This window comes from Trachypithecus francoisi, unplaced genomic scaffold (assembly GCF_009764315.1).
Source record: "Trachypithecus francoisi isolate TF-2019V2 unplaced genomic scaffold, Tfra_2.0 Contig01579, whole genome shotgun sequence".
Lineage (NCBI taxonomy): Eukaryota > Metazoa > Chordata > Mammalia > Primates > Cercopithecidae > Trachypithecus > Trachypithecus francoisi.
In genome coordinates this window covers 36,525,977-36,543,694 of record NW_022681442.1, presented here as the reverse complement: position 1 = coordinate 36,543,694, position 17,718 = coordinate 36,525,977, and the positions used below count along the sequence as shown (strand labels likewise).

Sequence of the window (17,718 nt, the reverse complement as noted above, 5' to 3'; positions counted from 1 at the left end):
GCCTCCCCAGCACCAAAGCAGCTAAAAACAAGGATCACAGCCCCCAGTGTTTCCACCACTCCTGAGCTGCTTGGAAGCTTCCCCTCAGGGTGTGTCTGTGGAAAGCCTGGGGGCCCAGTATGACACCTTTCTCAGGTGTCTCAAATGTCCCACGGTCACCTGGAAGAGGATCATCATCTCAAGCCAGTAAGCCCTTGCAAGAACCAGAATTTGAGGGAAGCAGCAGCACTGGCGGCGACTTTGCCTTGGTTACTATGATAAATGGCCTGTAACCTTTAACATCTTCTAAAGCCAAAGTCACACAGAAAAAAGTCTGCCCTACTAGACTCAAAGAAATGTTAAAAGAAATCTCAGTGTCAGCTGGGCCCAGTGGCTCACACCTGTAAGCCCAGCACTTTGGGAGGCTGAGGCAGGCAGATCACCTGAGGTCGGGAGTCTGAGACCAGCCTGATCGACATGGAGAAACCCCATCTCTACTAAAAATACAAAATTATCCGGGCATGGTGGCGCATGCCTGTAATCCCAGCTACTTGGGAGGCTAACGCAGAAGAATCGCTTGAACCCAGGTGGCGGAGGTTGCGGTGAGCCGAAATCGCTCCATTGCACTCTAGCCTGGGAAACAAGAGTGAAACTCCGTCTCAAAAAAAAAAGAAAGAAAGAAAGAAAGAAAGAAATCTTAGTGTCCTCTCAGTGTCGGGCACAGGGACGCGCATGCCATGGGTGTCCAATGACATCTGTCTCTCTGTGGGGAGGGGAGGGGTGACTATATGCACGGAATGCCAAGGAGCCCTTGAGAGGCGTTCCAAACATTTAAGTAGTTTGGAACCTCTAGTATCTTCACATCTCTCAACCTGCATTTGAAGCCATTGGTTTGCAATTTAATTACCATAAGAGTTGAGCAGGTTCTTGTTAAAGGTGAACTGGGGAGAAACTGAATGGCAAAGCAGGCTTCAGAGGCAATACAAAAATTGAGAATTCCAAGTGGGAAAGGTTCTCAGAGCTCAGGCAAGTTTGGACCACACAGTGTTTTCCAACAAAATTTAAATGTCACCAATACTTAAAAATCAGGAGATTTCCGATAAAAAGAGGCTTTCCAACTTCTGTTTTAATGGAAATAATCAGCAGAAACGAGACCTGCATGTGGCACGCAGCTGGAGCCAAGGAGCAGCGGCCCCTATGGACCAGGAATGCACGCTCCAGCTGCCACCCCCACCCCCACCCTCACCCCCACCCCCACCCCCACCCCCACCCAGCACCCTTGTTTACTCAGAGCTCTGCCTCAGTTCCTCATCCTGCCTGCCACTTTTGGGTATTTGAGTGGGAAATTCCTGACCTAGTCCACCCCCTTTACACCTACAGAGAATTGGCCCCATCTCTAACCCATCCTCAAACCCAGTTCCTTTGCTGGGATTCCCAGTGTTTCTGGATTCATCCTCGAAGAGTCTGAGATGGAGCAGACTGGGCCCCTCTGCTGGGAAGATCCAGGAGACTCCAATAAAGACTCAAAGGGCTTGGTGGCTCATGCCTCTAATCCCGGAACTTTGGGAGTCTGAGGTGGGAGGATCACTTGAGCCCAGGAGTTCGAGACCAGCCTGGGCAACACAGTGAGACCCCAATCTCTACAAAATTAAAACTTAGCCAAGTGTGGTGGCACACACCTGTGTACCAGATACTCAGGAGGCTGAGGCAGGAGGATCACTTGAACCCAGGAGGTTGAGGCTGCAGTGAGCCGTGATCAAACCACTGTACTCCAGCCTGGGTGATAGAGCAAAACTTTGTCTCAAAAGAAAAAAAAAAGACTCAAAGGCAGCTGCAGCCAAATGATCTGTGACAGAAGAGGACATACCTCCTCAGTCCCCAGCAAGGCACTTCCTCAGATACCTCTCCCCTTTCTACCTGCAGCCCTACCTCTCCCCCAGTTAAGCCTGCCTTTGTCCCCAGATCAGAACCTATTCTTAAGGACAAGCATTTATATCCTCAGGGATCTCTCTTCTTTTATGACTTCTGGTCCACTCTGGGGGAAAAGCAAATACTGCTTCACCAAAACTGTGCACCATGAAGTATTTCTCCCTTAGTTCAGATGGTGAACACAAGCACAGGCTACTCTAGATTCTCTCAAGCACTCCCCGACTAATAATACTGAAGAATTTCTCGGGAAGCAGCAGGCCTGTCAAGGAAGGACTATGTTCAATTAGAAGATGATGATCACAGAAATCAAAACACAAATAAAAACAGTTCTGGAGGATTAACTGATTTGTTTGTGCTTGACACAATGCTGGGCATTTTACATGTTAATTCTTACTTTTACAGACACCCTATAAAGCAGGAGGTATTGCCCTCTTTGTGTAGATGAAGAAAATGAACACAGAAGTGTTCTGCTAAAGTAGTCATTTTTCTCCCTGGAGTAGTGGCTCTTGCACGTGCCTGGGCAGCCCTGATCCTGATGTGAAAGCCCCTACCAGGACCGGCTCAGAGGAGGACTACTTACGGTCTGCTGTTCGCTTCCACCCCGCTGGCAGCAGTCTTTGACTCCAGGGCACTGTTGAAGTTGGAGATATTTTCAGAAGAGTAGAGGCCAGCTGGGTTGTTGTACTGGTTTGTGATGACCCTGGCGGTAGTGCTGGAGGCAGGCGAGGCGGTAAAGGGCATGGCACTTCGGTTGTGGGCGCTTCCTATGTGCAGGACCTCCTGCAGGCAGGGATCAGAGGATAAATCAAGGGGGGCATCCAATGCAAACCCCTTGATGGGCAGTGCAGGCTGAGTGCCAGGGAGAGGTGTTCCAGCTGCTAAGATGGCCCTAGTTCAACCCAAACTTTAGCTGAGGGGCACTGATACACCCACGGAGACACATGGGCAATGACTGGGGAAGTTTCCCACAACGGGCACCTTTGGGAGTTCACATCCTCTGAATCATCTCTGCCTTCTGATTCTTCCTTGAGGCCCAGCAAAGCCTGCCCTCTGGGCACCTCGGGCAGGACAGCCCTTGATGCTTTGGGCTGTAAGATTCAAGTCAGAGCTAAAACACGCTTTCAGGGCACATACCAAAGGGATTAAAGCACTAGGTGGAGAGAAACACGCAGCCACTTTGGTCCGTGCAAAACAGGAGATGATAAAAGGTGGAGATAAATTCTCCAGAAGTGAGCAAGTTAGACAAGCAAGATAAGAGGGTCTGGTGTCACAGGGGAAGCAGCTGCTGACTAGGAAGAGATGGCCTCAGTCTCCTGCAGAACAAGGGTAAAGGGAATTAAGGATCTATCTATTGTTTCTTCTGGGAGAAAGACAAGGCTAACCAGATAGAAGGTCAGGGGATACCTATTACAGGGGCGGTACCCAACAAAGCTGCAGAAAAGGACTTTGAGTTCCTTGTATTCTCATTCCCCTTTCTGTAATTTGAGGAAGTTCCCTCCACCCCCACCCTAGACTTGCTAGGAGTCAGGTGAATAATTACTACAGCTACAACATCTCAGAGCTCTTTTACAAACCCCCAAACCACTTTTGAAATTAACATTCCTGTTTTCTAAAACTACAACTTTTCTACTTTTTCTTCCCCCCTGCCAGCATCACAGCTTTTCTGATAGCCCAATTAGCAAGGTCTTTTCTATATGGGTGTCTGGATCAACCCATGGCTTCTAGGTGATGCATGCTCTGTGCTGCCTGCTGAACTCAAAATGTGTCTTAGCGTCTGTGTTTTCCAGAAAAATCTTCCTGAACTCTTGTCTCTTTCTTAAAACACCCAGGCCCAGAACAGCTGCCCCCAAAAGAGTTTCTGTCATCTGTTGCACTTCCTTTTTTTCTCTCCTTTTTTGTTAAATCTTTAAGTTTTTTATGCTTTCTTAAAAAAAAAAAATGAAAACAGCTTGATTGGGTACCAAATTTAAAATAAAATAAAACAACTTGAAAATATTTTTATGTTTAAGATTTCTCTTTTTGGCCAAGCACGGTGGCTCACACCTGTAATCCCAGCACTTTGGGAGGCCGAGGTGGGCAGATCACCTGAGGTCAGGAGTTCGAGACCAGCCTGACCAATATGGAGAAACCTCATCTCTACTAAATATACAAAATTTAGCCAGGCGTGATGGCGCATATCTGTAATCCCAGCTACTCGGGAGGCTGAGGCAGGAGAATTGAACCCGGGAGGCGGAGGTTGCGGTGAGTCGAGATTGCACCATTGCACTCCAGCCTGGGCAACAAGAGTAGAACTCTGTCTCAAAAAAAAAAAGATTACAAAAAAAGCTAGCCGGGCGAGGTGGCGGGCGCCTGTAGTCCCAGCTATTTGGGAGGCTGAGGCAGGAGAATGGCGTAAACCCGGAAGGCAGAGCTTGCAGTGAGCTGAGATCCGGCCACTACACTCCAGCCCCGGCAACAGAGCGAGACTCCGTCTCAAAAAAAAAAAAAAAAAAGATTTCTCTTTTGGCTGGGTGCAGTGGCTCATGCCTGTAATTCCAACACTTTGGGAGTCCAAAGCAGGAGGATTGCTTGAGCCTAGGAGTTCGAAACCAGTCTGGGCAACATAGTAAGACCCCAGCCCTAAAAAAAAAGTTAGACAGGCATGATGGTGCATGCCTGTAGACCCAGCTACTTGAGAGGGCTGAGGAAGAAGGATAGTGTAAGCCCAGGAGATGGAGGCTGCAGTGTGCCATATCGTGCCACTGCACATCAGCCTGGGTGACAGAGAAGACTCTCATCTCTAAAAACACAAAACAGGCCAGGCACAGTGGCTCATTCCTGTAACTGCAGCACTTTGGGAAGCCAACGCAAGAGGATCACCTGAGGTCAGGAATTCAAGGCCACTCTGGCCAAAACTGTGAAACCTCGTTTCTACTAAAATACAAAAATTAGCTAGGCGTGGTGGCACCTGCCTGTAATCCCAGCTACTCGGAGGCTGAGGCAAGAAAATCACTTGAACTCAGGAGGCGGAGGTTGCAGTGAGCCGAGACTGCGCCACTGCATTCCAGCCTGGGCGACAGAGCAACTCTGTCTCAGAAAAAATAAAAATAAATAATAAAAAATAAACAACAACAACACAAAATTTCAGCAGTTATCAAAGAGTAGTTAAGTAAATTTTTTGGCACAGCTACCCAAAGAAATCATATATAGTAATTAAAGGCTATGGTCATGAAGACAGAGGAGATTTACAGATTGGTGGCCTGGGACCCTTGCCTACATATGTCGCAGCCAGGATGGTCATGCTTTCTTCTTCTCTCCATCTCCACAGCAATTCCTAGGAGCAGCAGAGGATGCAGAGCCCAAGGGAAGGGTCTTTATTTTTCCGCCTTGGCTCAATTTTTCCCTGCAATTTCCTGTTTGGCCATGAGCAAGGAATACCCCTCTGAGTCCATTTTTCATCTTTAAAATGTAGAAGAAAAAGCCTTCTTCACAAGAATTTGTATGAGTTACCAGAGTGTCAAGTACAGTGCCTGGCTCGTGGCACATATTCAACCAGGGTCTATTCCCTTCTCCCTCCACAGAAACACATTTCCAATTAGAATGGAAGTCAATGGAAAATTCAGGTTGAAAATTCGGATGATTTCACTTTATAAAGAATCTTTCAATAATGCATCTGGTTTGTACATAAAAGGAATATCTCTACCCTCATCTGAATACTGACTGGTCTTTCCAGAAAGCAGGCAGATTCAGGGCTTGCCTTTTAGAAGGGATGAGGTAATTGTTTGGGCTTTGTATTTATCAGTCTCCAAGGAAACTCAATAATGAGGAAATACAAACTAGGTGTGTAACTATGCTGACCTCAGATAAGCTGGGGTGTTGGTTGGCATTACATGAACCAACAGATCTTTTTATTATAGATGAACTCTACTCTTACTCATTTATCCTCTGCTTTAGAATGGCTGGAAGTAAAAGACTTTGGAAAAATGATGGGTGAGAAGTTTTTCTTACAGTAATAAAGCATTACTGGAATCACAAGAAAAATACTAGGGTTGAAAGTATTTGAGAATTTTTGTAATCTGAAGAGAACTACCTTCAAATGATTAATACAGGTAACTAGTTTATAGATTTAAAATGAAAATTCAAATATACTACAAATGAAAACTATAACTGAAATTTACATAATTACCTTACTTACATGAAAATGAGGATTTCAGATAGACCAAGTTAAAACGAAATCATTCCTTGTGTGTTATAAAATATGTAAAAATTAAAATTTAACAATTAAAATTTAACATTTATGGTAAATTTAATGAAGCAGCTGAAAACTCCCAAGGAAACTGAAACTAACTGTGGCATGTTTTACATTAGTTTACACAATGGCCAGTGTATAGACCAAGTGCCATTTTACGAACTTTTCTGAGAGGAGTTGTAGAGAAGAATATGTTCACGGCAGTTTTGAAATGATGCAAAATGATCCTTAAAATGACTCTTGGGATTTTTAATAATTATTTTTACTATCTTAAAATGGCAAAAATTTTGTGTGACTTCATTTTTGAAATTTTAATGGATTCTATTTGAGAAAATGACATATCGAACCACCCAATTAACACACACTAATATACCAAGTGAGTTCAACTTCATACAAGTTTCTGTTTTATGTATACAAGATAGCTAGCTATATATTGTATTTTAATTATATCTTAATTCACCATAAACACTAAATAGTATCCCCAATTTCAAAAAATAAATTAAATTTCAAATCTTCAACTTGGGTCAAATGCATAACCATCACAAACCAGTCTAAAATTTTCAAAAGGCATTATCAACATACTAGTTTATCATTACTAATTCATTAATGTATCCAACAGACACATACTTTATGACAAGTAGCATGTTGGGTGTGAGGAATTTTACAAAAGATGTTCTAAACATCTCTAAGTTTGTCTCTTATTTCAAAAACAATACCCATGCATGCAGATGTGTAGAAGACACACATAAGGCAGAAAGAAATAAAATCATCTATAATGTAACTTCTGAGAGATGTATTCACAAATATGGGATCTTAGGGCAGTCTACTGTCCTGAGAAATTCTATCTGGGTGACAAATTGTATACTACATACTGCTTTTTTTTATATTAATTGCCACTTTGTTTTAGTAATTTTTTTTTTTTTTTTTTTTTTGAGACGGAGTCTCGCTCTGTCGCCCGGCTGGACTGCAGTGGCCGGATCTCAGCTCACTGCAAGCTCCGCCTCCCGGGTTTACACCATTCTCCTGCCTCAGCCTCCTGAGTAGCTGGGACTACAGGCGCCCGCCACCTCGCCCAGCTAGTTTTTTGTATTTTTTTTTTTTAGTAGAGACGGGGTTTCACCGTGTTAGCCAGGATAGTCTCGAACTCCTGACCTCATGATCCGCCCGTCTCGGCCTCCCAAAGTGCTGGGATTACAGGCTTGAGCCACCGCGCCCGGCCTGTTTTAGTAATTTTAAAGTCTCACTAGAAGTTTCACTGTAACAAAAATAGAGATTTCCACTCCATGGCTCACAGAAATATAACAGGGGCATAAGGTGGGGAGAAGCAGGGCTTCCTATTACATATCCCCCGATTTCTTCCAGGCTCTAGGCCTCCAGACCTAAACTTATTTCCATCCCTGTCATGATTCATTTGTTGCTAAAATCCATAATGAGCTGAATAGCTCCTTGACTTCACTGTGATCCTGCCAACCCTTCCCACGCAGGAAGGCTTCCACCGGCTTCCCTTATCGCCTTCCGACCCCCTGCTTCTAGCCGAGGACACAGCGTCACTGCCCTGGGGTTTTCCAGCCCTTTCCTCCTGCAGTTCCCTTACGGGAAGAACTGAACAAGAGCCAGATACCAGCAGTGACAGTGGAGGGCTCTCCCTGCGGTCTCATCCTCCGGCCTCCAGGGCAGGAAAAACAGGAATGTGCTGAGCAGTGTCAGAAATGGCAAACTGCTGGGTGGTGAGAGTAGCGGCAATGGTGAGCAAGAACTTACCTGGGGTTCAGAGGCTAAATTCATCTTGTATGGATGACGCTTCCCCCCCTCCTCCGTCACCAGAGGAGACCAGACTTTATGTTCAGATCTACAACAGATTAACAAAGCTGCTGTTTCACTCATGCAAAATAAATATATACCAAAGACAAACTGGAAAAATGCCCCCTCTTTCCTGAACTAGACTCTGAACTAACACCCTCCCATCAGCCCTACTTCCCATTTGCCACCAGGTTGATCTTTGAAACACCCCCAACTGATAACATTCATAGCTGATGCCTCCCAACACTTTGGGAGGCCGAGGTGGGTGACTCACTTGAGGTCAGGAGTTCAACATCAGCCTGGCCAACATGGTGAAACCCCATCTCCACTAAAAATACAAAAATTAGCCAGGTGTGGTGGCATTCGCCTGTAATCCCAGCTACTCGGGAGGCTGAGGCAGGAGAATCGCTTAAACCCAGGAGGCAGAGGTTGCAGTGAGCCCAGAGAGTGCTACTGCACTTCAGCCTGAGTGATAGAGCGAGACTCCCTCTCAAAAAAGAAAAGAAAAAAGAGAAGAATGCCCCTCTTTTGCGCTTATAGACAATTTTCTTTGTACCAATCACAGAGCAATGATTTTACTTTAGTCTCAGTTTTCATTAGTGTAGTTGTTTCCTCTCTTGCAGGTAGAAAATATTTATACTTATCTTTACTTATTTTATTTATTTATTTATTTATTTTTTGAGACAGAGTCTCGCTCTGTCGCCCAGGCTGGAGTGCAATGAATGGCATGATCTCGACTAACTGCACCTCCCAGGCTCAAGCGATTCTCCCACCTCAGCCTCCCGAGCAGCTGGGATTATAGGCACCTGCCATCATCCCTGGCTAATTTTTTTGTATTTTTGTAGAAACAGGGTTTCACCATGTTGGTCAGGCTGGTCTTGAACTCCTGACCTCAGGTGATCCACCTGCCTTGGCCTCCCAAAGTGCTGGGATTACAGGCATGAGCCACCACACCTGGCCATACTTAACTTTATATTTGTCACAATGTCTGTGCCAGATATATACAAGATGTCCCTGTTTAACATGTCAGTAAATAAATTTAAAAATCAATTAATCAATCAATGAAAGAATGTCCTGAACTCAGGCTTGAAGGAGAGGATTTGGACTAAGATAGAAACGGAGATGAGAATGAAGGGCAGATGTGCTTTGGGGGGGTAGTAATAACACGGTGTACCTCTCATGGGGTAGGTCTCTGAAATGTACAAAATATTTTGAGATACTCCCCCACACTCGATCCACCTGCCAGTCCTGTGCCACAAGGCAAAAAAAAAAAAAAAAAAGCAAAAAACATACTTCACAGATGAGAATCTAAGCAAAGGGTTCATGACAAAGAGCTACGGCAGCTAAGGTTAGTGAAATAACAGATGATCAGAATGAAACATCTGAATTTGATGCAGTAGGAAACAGGGAGCCACTGAGGGTTGAACCAAATCACTTCTGAAATCCTGCCTTTGCAGGGCACCTTCCAAGGCTAAACGAAAGAAGAATGGAAATTCTACCCTAATTACAGCTCCCGAGGTACTGTCCTCATTCATCCTTTTATCCCCAGCACCCCCTGCTTGTCGTGTACTTAAAGTTACACTCAGCACTCTGTTGCTAATGTGTTGAAGTTTTTCTGTTATAGAAATCTCCTGGCATGGTACCCACTACTCACTGCTCAGTATAGTGCAGTAGGAGCAGCATCCTAAGGACATTTTTTTTTTCTTGAGACAGAGTTTCCCTCTGTCGCCCAGGCTGGAGTGCAGTGGTGCCATGTGGGCTCACTGCAACCTCCGCCTCATGGGTTCAAGTGATTCTCCTGCCTCAGCCACCCAAGTAGCTGGAACTACAGGCGCCTGCCACCACGCCCTGCTAATTTTCTAATTTTTAGTGGAGATACGGTTTCACCGTGTTGGCCAGGCTGGTCTCAAACTCCAGACCTCAAGTGATTTGCCTGCCTTGGCCTCCCAAAGTGGTAGAATTACAGGCAGAGCCACCGCACCTGGCCAGGACATTTTACTTAATCAAAATTTTGGTTAGTTAAGTTGAATCAAATGAAAATGCAGATATCTTACTGAAAGAAGCCCACATCACAAGAAGCACTGTGAAAATTAGAGGGGGGCCGGGCATGGTGGCTCACACCTGTAATTCTAGCACTTTGGGAGGCCAAGGCAAGTGGATCACCTGAGGTCAGAAGTTTGAGGCCAGCCTGGCCAACATGGTGAAACCCCATTTCTACTAAAAATACAAAAATTAGCTAGCTGTGGTGGTGCAAATCTGTAATCCCAGCTACTCGGGAGGCTAAGGCAGGAGAATCACCTGAACCCGGGAGGCAGAGGTTGCAGTGAGCCGAGATTGCACCACTGCACTCCAGCCTGGGCAACAGAGTAAGAATCCGTCTCAAAAAAAAAAAAAAAAAAGAGGGGAAATAAGCAATCTGAAGTTCAAATTCCACAGATCTTTTGGCATGCCTATAGTATACACACAGCACTGAGCTAGAAGGTCTGGGGGATTCTGAGATAGGAAAGGCAGTCGCTGCCCACAAACAGCTTCTACTCAATCAGAAATGAACCAAACGTTTCCATAGGCTTCACCTGGCGACAGTGAGAGTCATGTTGTCTGTGCAGCCTTTGATTCTGTTCTGAGCTTCCAAGTGCGTCATATTGCTGGTATTTTCCCCATCAATGGCTGTGATTACATCTCCGATACATAAATCAGCTAGAGCCGCCTTGCTTCCAGGAGTGACCTAGAAAAAAGGGGAGAGCAGGCTAGTTACTATTTGTCTCCAAACCACTAAGTTATCACCAAGTTAAGTATTCACTGATATGGAGCAAAGCCCTGAAAAACAAAAGAGGGCTGAAATCATAAGCTTAAATAATAACAATCATTTATGTTATCACTGACAAAGAGTGCTTTTTTAATATGATCTCATTGTATCCTTATAGCAACCTCGTGAGAAAGGAGGACAAATAGCAGTCCCCATTTCCAAGACAAGGAACTAAGGCTTAGAAAGACCTATGGCTTACCCAGGACCACCCAACTAGTATATTATTATATTACTAGTCCTCCAATTAGTGTATTACTGAGCCAGGACACAAACCCTGAACAGATCTGATGTCCTTCCCACTGAACCATGTTTGCTTCCTTGAAATTAGTTAATTACATTTTTAAAAAATACACATTTAGAGAACATTATATACTATAACACCGTTTCTTTAAAAATCTTAATAATGTTATATATACAAAAGAAAGTAGAAACACTGCACACTAAATTGTTCAGTTACACAGTTTTGCAATGTTTTTTACAATATTGAATTACTTTTTAATTTTAAAAATTATTGGCCAGGCATGGTGGCTCACGCCTGTAATCCCCAGCACCTTGGGAGGGCAAGGCAGGCGGATCACCGAGGTCAGGAGCTCAAGACCAGCCTGGCCAACATGGTGAAACCCTGTCTCTACCAAAAATACAAAAAAATTAGCCAGGTGTGATCTCAGCTCCTCAGGAGGCTGAGGCAGGAGGATAGCTTGAACCCAGAAGGTGGAGGTTGCAGTGAGCCAAGATCATGCCTCTGTACTCCAGCATGGGCAACAGAGTGAGATTTTGTCTCAAAAAATAATAATAAAATAAAATTTAAAAAAATAAAAAATTGTTAAAAGCAATCAAGGATATCCTAAAGTATGGTAGTGTAGGTTTATACTGTTTTAATCTCCCAAAATGACCAGGGTCATTCCATATAGGCAGCTGGTTTTCTGCAGACTGATGCTTCTAAAACCAGTGGTTCCAAATTGACAGATCACTGATGCTTGGGGGAAGCCAATCAATTACTGCAATAGGTCCTTAAATTCACCTGCCTACAGAGCAATACATGCGGACTCAATACATACCACATCTCCTACACTGATGTACAACTATTTTTTAAGTGAATATATATGCTATTAGAATGAACAAGATCCAAACTCATTTTGAAATAGTACTCACCTCAGAGTACTATTTCTAACCAAGGTATTTGGTTAGATTTTCTAAACTAAGGTATACTAAAAATATTACTGTCATCATCCCAGGGTAAGTCCACAACTTTTTTTTTCCACATTACAAGACCTTCCTGGATGGGAATTCCAAGCCCCCAGGAGCAGGGTGGCAGTAACACCCCCAGGCTCCCAGGGCCCACAGGGCTCTGGCCACCCTTTGGAGAAGGCCCTTCACTCTCGGGATCCAATTGAGAAAGATCTTATGAACACCTGGGTGTCTCCTTATGGCTGAACCACAGGTAACAGGTTCTTCAAGGAACCAAACCAGGACACACAAGTTAGGCCCTAAACCTCAGTATCTGATGCAGTTTTCAGCAGCTACAGTTTCCAATTAGCCCTCAGCGCAGCTAGTGTGGTGCCACTATTACGGTGCATGCCCCATCAGCACCCTGACCCCATAAAATGAGGACAAGACAAGCTGATCCTTGAGGTCCCTTCTGGCCCGCACATTCTATGACTTTATCAGGCAAAACTCTCCTGGAATGTGGCAGGATGTGGAAACCAGTACCGAGATCCTGACCTCCTAACCTTCCTTTCTGGCTTTCCCATCATTTGTTTACCAGAGATCTGGGTTTTAGGAAACGAAAGCAGCCTCTTGATTCAAGGTTCAGATCTTCCCCTCATCCAGCCACTGGGACAGGACTTTTTATCCAGGCAAGCACAGGCCGCTCTCATTTCAGTGAACAATGGAGAGTTAGCTTCTGAGTCATCCAGTGCGTGCAATAAAAAAAAAAAATTCCTCCATTTTCTGACCTATTGTCCTGAGAAGATTGATCTGGTGCATCATCATATACATTTCACTGTTACTAAAGGACAACGCAGGCTTATTTTTTAAATGGCCCTAAGCATCACTTTATTTGGGATTGGCAAGGGTTCTTGATGGGCAAACTCTAACTCCAAGGAGAGCAGCCTGAATCAAGGAGAATAATGCCTGATGGAACTCACTTATCATGGCTAAATCTAGCAGTTTCAAAGAGCAGTCCCCTTAGGACGAAATAAGGCCGCTAAAGCCAGTGCCTCCCACCCCAGCCGCATCATGCGTCTTCCCCACTGGGCTCCAGCTACAGGGCCTCAGGACTTTCACACCTGCTTTTACTTCGGCCTGATTAACTTCTCATCTTCCAGGTGTCTGTGTAAACAACCGTTCTTCTCAAAGAGGCCTTCCCTCAACCTCCAATCTAAGCTATACCCCCACAGTCTTTTTTTTTTTTTTTTTTTTTTTGAGACTGAGTTTCACTCTTATTGCCAGGCTGGAGTGCAGTGGCGCAATCTCAGCTCACTGCAACCTCCACCTCCCGGGTTCAAGCGATTCTCCTGTCTCAGCCTCCTGAGTAGCTGGGATTACAGGCTACGCCACCATGCCCAGCTAATTTTTTACATTTTTAGAAGAGATGGGGTTTTTCTCAGCATGTTGGCCAGGCTGGTCTCAAACTCCTGACCTCAGGTGATCCACCCGCCTAGGCCTCCCAAAGTGCTAAGATTACAGGCATGAGCCACCACTCCCAGTCATCCTTTTAATATACTTAGTTCTTCCTCATGGCACTGGTCACTTTATGTTTCCAAACCTTCTTGGTGGATTAGTTTGTTTAATGTTGAAAGGCCTACTCAGCAGTAAGAAGCATGAGGGCAGGATTTTGTCTGCCTTCTGTGCTGTGATATTGCAAAAATTTTAACAGTGAGAAAATTATGACAGTGAAAGAGATCTGGCCTAACCAACTCCATCTTGCCTTTAACCTCCAAACTGTCCTTGATCATTCCTGGGCATCAGCAAAGCTAACTTTGGGAGAAATTTTAGTGTATAGTTTAAATGATGGTAGCACTTTCCAAAACTAAACTGTCTTTGAAAAACTAATGAAAGGCCACTAGGTTAGAAGGACGAGAGGGGCCTGAATTCTGCTAAGATGTAGGTATAGTTAAATGATTACCAGCCATTATTCCAGAGCTCACAATATTTGCAACTTCCCCAGTTACTCCTGTAAATAACACCCCTATTGTAGAACCTAAGACTGGCCTTTCACGATGTCCTTTCAGGCTTGTGCATTTCTGACTACCAGATGCCTCCCACCAACATGCAAACTCAACACACCATTTTCCACACCCCTGTGATGGCATGCCCAACCAATCAGCATTGACGTTCCCTAGCCCCCTGCCTGCCAAACTCCTAGCCTTCAACTTTCGTGGAGGCTGATTTGAGTAATAATAAAACTCAAGTCTTCCATTTAGCCAGCTCTACGTGTATTAAACTTTCTGTATTGCAATCCTCTATCTTGATAAATCAGCTCTATCTGGGCAATGGGCAAGAACCCATTGGGCAGTTATAATATCCTCAGCACCCAATAACTGGAACATAGTAGGTGCTCAATAAATATCTGTATAATAAACGACTGGCTCTAAAACACCTAGTGTTGTTAAATATGTAATCAGGCTGCTTCTTTTTATCTTTAAAACGAATTATGTCAAAAACATCAAAAATATTTTTATTTCAAAAATCAAATAATCATTTGCCTCTACATTGCTATCCTGAAGCATGACCACTCACAAAACTCAAATAATGAGACTGGAACTGGAGAGGTTGAGAAGATGAAAAAAAAGTTTCCTTTCACTTTTTTACACTGAACTGCTGAGAAGTCCAGAATGTCCAGCATTTGGTTCCAACTGTTTTGTGGGAGAGACATTTCTGCTAAGTATATCCCAACAGGTCCTGGACAAGCTAGAACCAGTCTTAGTAGCCCCAAGCCTGAGTAATTGAGGTCTGGTCATCCTATCTTTCAGTCTAATTTCTTTGTTGCTTTTTTTTTTAAAGCCAAACTGGTAAGAAGCCAAAGGAAATCTCAGAAAGTCACAAGCAACATCAGATAGGACTTGAAAGAAATTACACATACAGATTAAGTTCACATTCTTTTATGAGATATCTTTTTTGGAGGAAAAAGTGGATTTAAACAAATTATGGGATTTGCCTTTCCAAAGCCCTTTCATATACAATCTCCTATTTGAGATAATTATATGATTACCTCACCACCAACATATTAGATAAACTTTACCATTGAGAAAACTGAGATTCAGAGAAATTGTGAGGAGTTCAAGTTCACACAGCTAAAGGCTAAGTCTGAACTTGAAAGGCTCTCTCATTGCAAATTCCATTCCTTTTTGCTTTAGCACACCGCCACAAGCAGAGGCTCCAAACTCAACTGTCAAAGCCAACAAAAATCCAGGAGACTCATCTGCAGTGGCCTTTTACATAGGACCTGGAGTGTCACAAGGTCCTGCTGCTGGCTGAGTGCCTCCCCACCATGGGACAGTCACTCCCCCACCCTGTACTGATCTGGGGCCTAGTAACCCCACCCATTATAAAATTAACAAATCATAACACAGAGTGACAAAGGTTACAGGACAGAAGGCCTGTGCCTCTAACACTGGATAGTTCCTGTCTTGAATGGTAGATTCCAATCCTTGCCAAACACTGTTTATCACAATCATAATCATAACGACAGCCATCAGTTAATGAGCGTTTAGGTACCAAGCATGACAAAGTCTTTAGCAAGGGTTAACTCACCAATATTCACGTGTGGCTACCAGACAGGCAATGTTATCTGCATCATTACAGAAGAGGAAATGGAGGAACAGGGGTTAAGCAGTTTGCCTGAGGTTGCACAGCTGGTGAGCGGCAGGCCACAGCAGGCTCCAGAGTCCACCCACTTAACCAACTAGGCCACATTATCTGTTCTAATTTCCTCCTGACCATCAGAACCAGCTCCTAATGGAGTCAGCTTCAACTTCTTAAAAAAAAACTTCTGGGCTAGGCATGGTGGCTCATGCCTATAATCCCAGCACTGTGGGAGACCAAGGTAAGTGGCTCGCCTTGAGCTCAGGAGTTCGAGACCAGCCTGGGCGACATGGCAAAACCCTGTCACTACAAAATACAAAAAAAATTTGAGGGAGTGGTGGCACATGCTGGTAGTCCCAGCTACTCAGGAGGCTGAGGTGGGATGATGGCTTATGCCCAGGAGGTAGAGGCTGCAGTGAGCTGAGACTGTGCCACTGAACTCCAGCCTGGATGATAGAGTGAGACTTTGTCTTAGAAAAAGAAAAAAAAAATTGTATACTCACCCCCATTTGTTCAATGAACATGCCATTCATGGCCAGCCTTCTTCACCAGAGACCACACAACTAGATCACACAACTCTTGCTGCATAAGAATAAATGGAGACAGGAATGGTGGCTCATGCCTGTAATCCCAGCACTTTGGGAGGCCAAGCACTTTTGGGAGGTCAGATGGCCAGATGGCAGGCAGATCACATGAGCTCAGGAGTTCAAGACCAGCCTGGCCAAGATGGTGAAACCCCATCTCTACTAAAAATACAAAAATTAGCCAGCTGTGGTGATGCACACCACCTGTAATCCCAATTACGCAGGGAGCTGAGACAGGAGAATTGCTTGAACCCGGGAGGCAGAGGTTGCAGTGAACCAAGATCGCACCACTGTACTCCAGCCTGGGTGACAGAGTAAGACTGTCTTAAAAAAAAAAAAAAAAAGCAAATGGGTTTAGGCACAATTTCCACTAATGAACAATCTACCATTTTCTGCTCAATTCATTCTTGTGTCCCTCACTTTTTGTCCCCACCAGCACCGCCAGGTAGGTACTGCTTGTTTAGAGGCCAACATGTTCTCTACTCCAAGTTCATAATGCATCTTTAAGACCTGTCCACTGCTGCCAGTCCTGAGCACATAAGAAGGTTTTTGAAGTTTAACTGCACTTCTAACTAGTGTAAATAAAATAGGATGACGATGTAGCTCTCCCACTTTCTTCAACTTACATTTAAATAACTACACACCTAAATGACACTACTATCATAGAGAACTGGATGCATACCCATGACAAATAAAAAGATAACCCTCCTCCTCAGTGATAATGGCATGTTTCCACTTCATCCCTCCCCTGTTCCCTCCTTCTCTCTCTGTTCATTCACTTATCAGACATCCTTATGTACATTCTGAAAGACAGTGTAACTTGTTCATTGAGATGTGGTTTCTGGAGTCAGATGGTCAGGGTTCAAGTCCTGCCTGGCTTGTAAACTAAGTTTCCTTGGGCAGGATATTTTACCTCTGTGTAAACAAGAATGCACCAAGGATGAAAAGAACAGCTTTGACATCAGAAGGCTGTTGCAAGGATTACATGAAGCAATTTAGGCAGATCCCCCACTGTCAGGGCTCCAGAAATGTAAGCTATTGTTTGTAGATTCCAGGAACCACACAAGGCACTGGAACGCAGCTGTGAAAAGGGTGGTGCCTGCCATCAAGAAGCTCACAATCTCCTGGGGGAGACAAGCATGTACGACAGCTGATGAGTGTTGTGCTAGAACCAACAAGGCAGTAGGAGCCTAAAGGCGGAATCACAGAACACTCCCTGGAGCAGGTGCTGCTTAAAACTGTGCAAAGCCACAAAAGGAAAAAAGCAAAAGGAAAGAGCGTGCCAAGTCTCAAGAAAGAAAGAAAAGAAAGAAATTTAGCAAGTGAAGGGAGAGGACAGGGACGAGGCTGGAGATGTAAACACAGACTAGGAGACCAACAAAGAAGTTGAAACATAGCATCTGACATTGACTGCCCAGTTAACTGCCAAGAAAGAACCACTGAGCCTTAGCTCTGCTGAGATTAAGCTGACTACATTTGACAGATGCTCTCTAACAGACGCTCAAAGCAGCAAACCCATTCAAGGGATCACCCGTTCGGCCTCTAGGTCAGCCATTCTGTGGCTGGCTTTCCCTAGTGGGTCTTTC

General features: G+C 44.4%; 1 protein-coding gene across 1 annotated transcript in view; it reads right to left on the bottom strand.

Annotated features, from left to right (window-relative positions):
• Positions 1–17,718, bottom strand: part of PDLIM1 (PDZ and LIM domain 1) — a 55,767-nt gene that overhangs the window by 24,629 nt on the left and 13,420 nt on the right. Inside the window, exons 2-4 of the mRNA XM_033188183.1 lie at positions 10,510–10,661; positions 7,898–7,985; positions 2,489–2,688 (exon numbers count right to left, since the gene is read on the bottom strand). Of these exons, the coding sequence (XP_033044074.1) occupies positions 2,489–2,688; positions 7,898–7,985; positions 10,510–10,661 (440 nt within the window). The remainder of the gene's footprint in view (positions 1–2,488; positions 2,689–7,897; positions 7,986–10,509; positions 10,662–17,718) is intronic.